Here is a 2484-nt window from a genome sequence, read left to right on the forward strand (position 1 = left end):
TGTCAATTGGCAAGACTCTCCATGACATTATTGTAAAAAATATGATCGGTGAATGGGGACCCGAAAATCCACAGAGCCCCTGCATGAAAGACGGAAAAGGCACAAAAGAATTTCCTCGCAAGTTAGTGAAAGAGACCGTTCACAACGACCACGGATACCCGCAGTATCGTAGAAGAGCGCCAGCAGACGGGGGACGAACAGCAACCGTGAAGCTCTGAAATAGTAGCGACGTTACGGTTGATAATAGTTGGGTAGTCCCCTATTCACCAATTTTATCAAAAATGTTTAACGCCCACATAAATGTTGAGGCATGCAGTTCAGTACGCGCCATCAAATATATCTGCAAATATATAAACAAGGGTAGTGATCAAGCTATTTTCAATTTTAGAAATACTGATCTTGCGAATCCCGTAGATGAGGTACAAACTTATCAGTCTGGTCGGTATGTCAGCAGCAACGAAGCCGTGTGGCGTCTGTTAGGATTTCCGTTGCACGAAAGGCATCCCACCTTGATGCATCTCAGCGTGCATTTAGAAAATGGTGAACGCGTTTATTTTAATGAACACAATTTCCATGAACGATTAACTACTCCGCCAAAAACCACTCTCACTGCTTTTTTTGATCTTTGTATCAGAGATGAGTTTGCAAAAACTCTTCTTTATGTCGAGGTGCCGAGGTATTATACTTGGGATGCAAGTAGGAAAACTTGGAAACGCCGCATTCAAGGTACTTCTGTTCAGGATTGGCCTGGCGTCAAATCTGGAGATGCTTTAGGACGAGTTTATACAGTTCATATTAGTAACATGGAATGTTTTTGTCTACGCATGCTTTTACACCATGTGCGCGGACCTACCTCTTTCAATGATCTAAAAAAATATAACACACAAGATTATTCTACATTTCGAGAGGCATGTGAGGCAAGAGGATTACTGGAGAATAATAACCATTGGGATGTGACACTGGAAGAAGCTGCTCAATGTAGATCAGCAGGCAAGATGAGAGAGCTATTTGCTGTATTAGTAGCGACATGTGGTCTTTCAAATCCTCAACAATTGTGGGATAAATACAAAAATGATATGACGGACGATATATTGCACAGATTACAAGAGCAAAATCCCAATGTCACGTACAGTGATTTAATTTACAATGAGGGTCTGACAAAAATTGAAGACCAGGTTAAAACAATTTCTGGAAAGGATTTATCAGATTATGGAATGAACAGACCACAGAGAACCGAGGAAATCAGTAGCGATTTAATACGGGAACTAGATTACGATACTGCTTCCTTACAACAACAATTAACAGAGTCTGTTCCACGTTTGAACCCAGAACAAAGGTTAGTATTTGACAATGTTGTCAAAAAAATCGAAGATGGCGAAGGTGGTTTGTTATTTTTGGATGCTCCTTGAGGCACGGGAAAAACCTTTCTTTTAAACTTGCTTTTAGCCCAAATCCGAAAAGATAAAGGAATTGCTGTAGCAGTTGCCTCTTCCGGAATAGCCGCCACTCTGCTCAATGGTGGTCGAACGGCACATTCGGTGCTTAAACTGCCATTAAACTTAGCCCATGAAGAAATGCCAGTCTGTAATATAAGTAAAAACAGCGAGCGTGGACGTATGTTGCAGCAATGTTAATTTCACAGTACAACAGCTATTCTGGGGGAGAGAAATTCCAAGTCAGGGTGATGGTACTAGGCCAGTATAGTAAAACCCTCAAACGGTTTGGCGTGGACGTATGTTGCAGCAATGAGTAAAGCTTAGAGCTTCCCCCGGTTTGGCGTTGGATGTTTTTTATGTGTACCTAAATATAGTGTGTAAAATACAACCGTAAATATCATGGGCAATTGAAGCTTTTAGATCGGACTTTGAAAGACATTGTTTTGAGTAATCCAACGGGTTTGCCATGGCGTGCGTTTTTGTAGCACCCCCCGAAGCAACAAATATCTAAAAATCCACAGTGTTAGCTTATGGGGGATGGTGGTACTTTTAGCTTTGAAAGGCGATTTTAGACAGACAGACTTTGCCGGTTATCACTAAAGGCACCCCTGCAGATGAAATAAATGCGTGTTTAAAATCGTCAACGTTATGGGTGCACGTAAAAACGTTTAGTCTGTCTACAAATATGAGAGTGCAACTACACAATGATGTACAATCTGGACAATATGCTGCTGCTCTTCTTAAAATTGGAGAAGATCGTATGGCAAAGGATGGTAATGGCATGATTACATTGGATCGTGAATTCTGCAATGTTGTGCATAATCCAGATGATCTAAATAACTTCGTCTATAGCGAACTGCTAACTAATATGAGGAATAGAGAATGGTTATGTGAAAGAGCAATTTTAGCGCCGACGAATGAAATGGTGGGACAGATAAACGAGCAAATTATGTCACGCGTGGGAGGTGATATTGTTGAGTTTTTCTCTGTAGACACTGTAATGGATACTGAACAAGTAACATCATACCCTGTAGAATTTCTTAATTCT

At 40.9% G+C, this 2484-nt stretch overlaps 1 protein-coding gene across 1 annotated transcript; it reads left to right on the plus strand.

The window, feature by feature from the left end:
• Positions 1–281: 281 nt before the first annotated feature.
• LOC126767124 (uncharacterized) lies at positions 282–1409 on the plus strand. Its single transcript, XM_050484725.1, has one exon. It carries the CDS (start codon positions 282–284, stop codon positions 1407–1409), a length of 1128 nt encoding a protein of 375 aa, XP_050340682.1.
• Positions 1410–2484: the final 1075 nt, after the last annotated feature.

Source organism: Bactrocera neohumeralis, unplaced genomic scaffold (genome assembly GCF_024586455.1).
Source record: "Bactrocera neohumeralis isolate Rockhampton unplaced genomic scaffold, APGP_CSIRO_Bneo_wtdbg2-racon-allhic-juicebox.fasta_v2 ctg4180, whole genome shotgun sequence".
Taxonomy (NCBI): Eukaryota; Metazoa; Arthropoda; class Insecta; order Diptera; family Tephritidae; genus Bactrocera; species Bactrocera neohumeralis.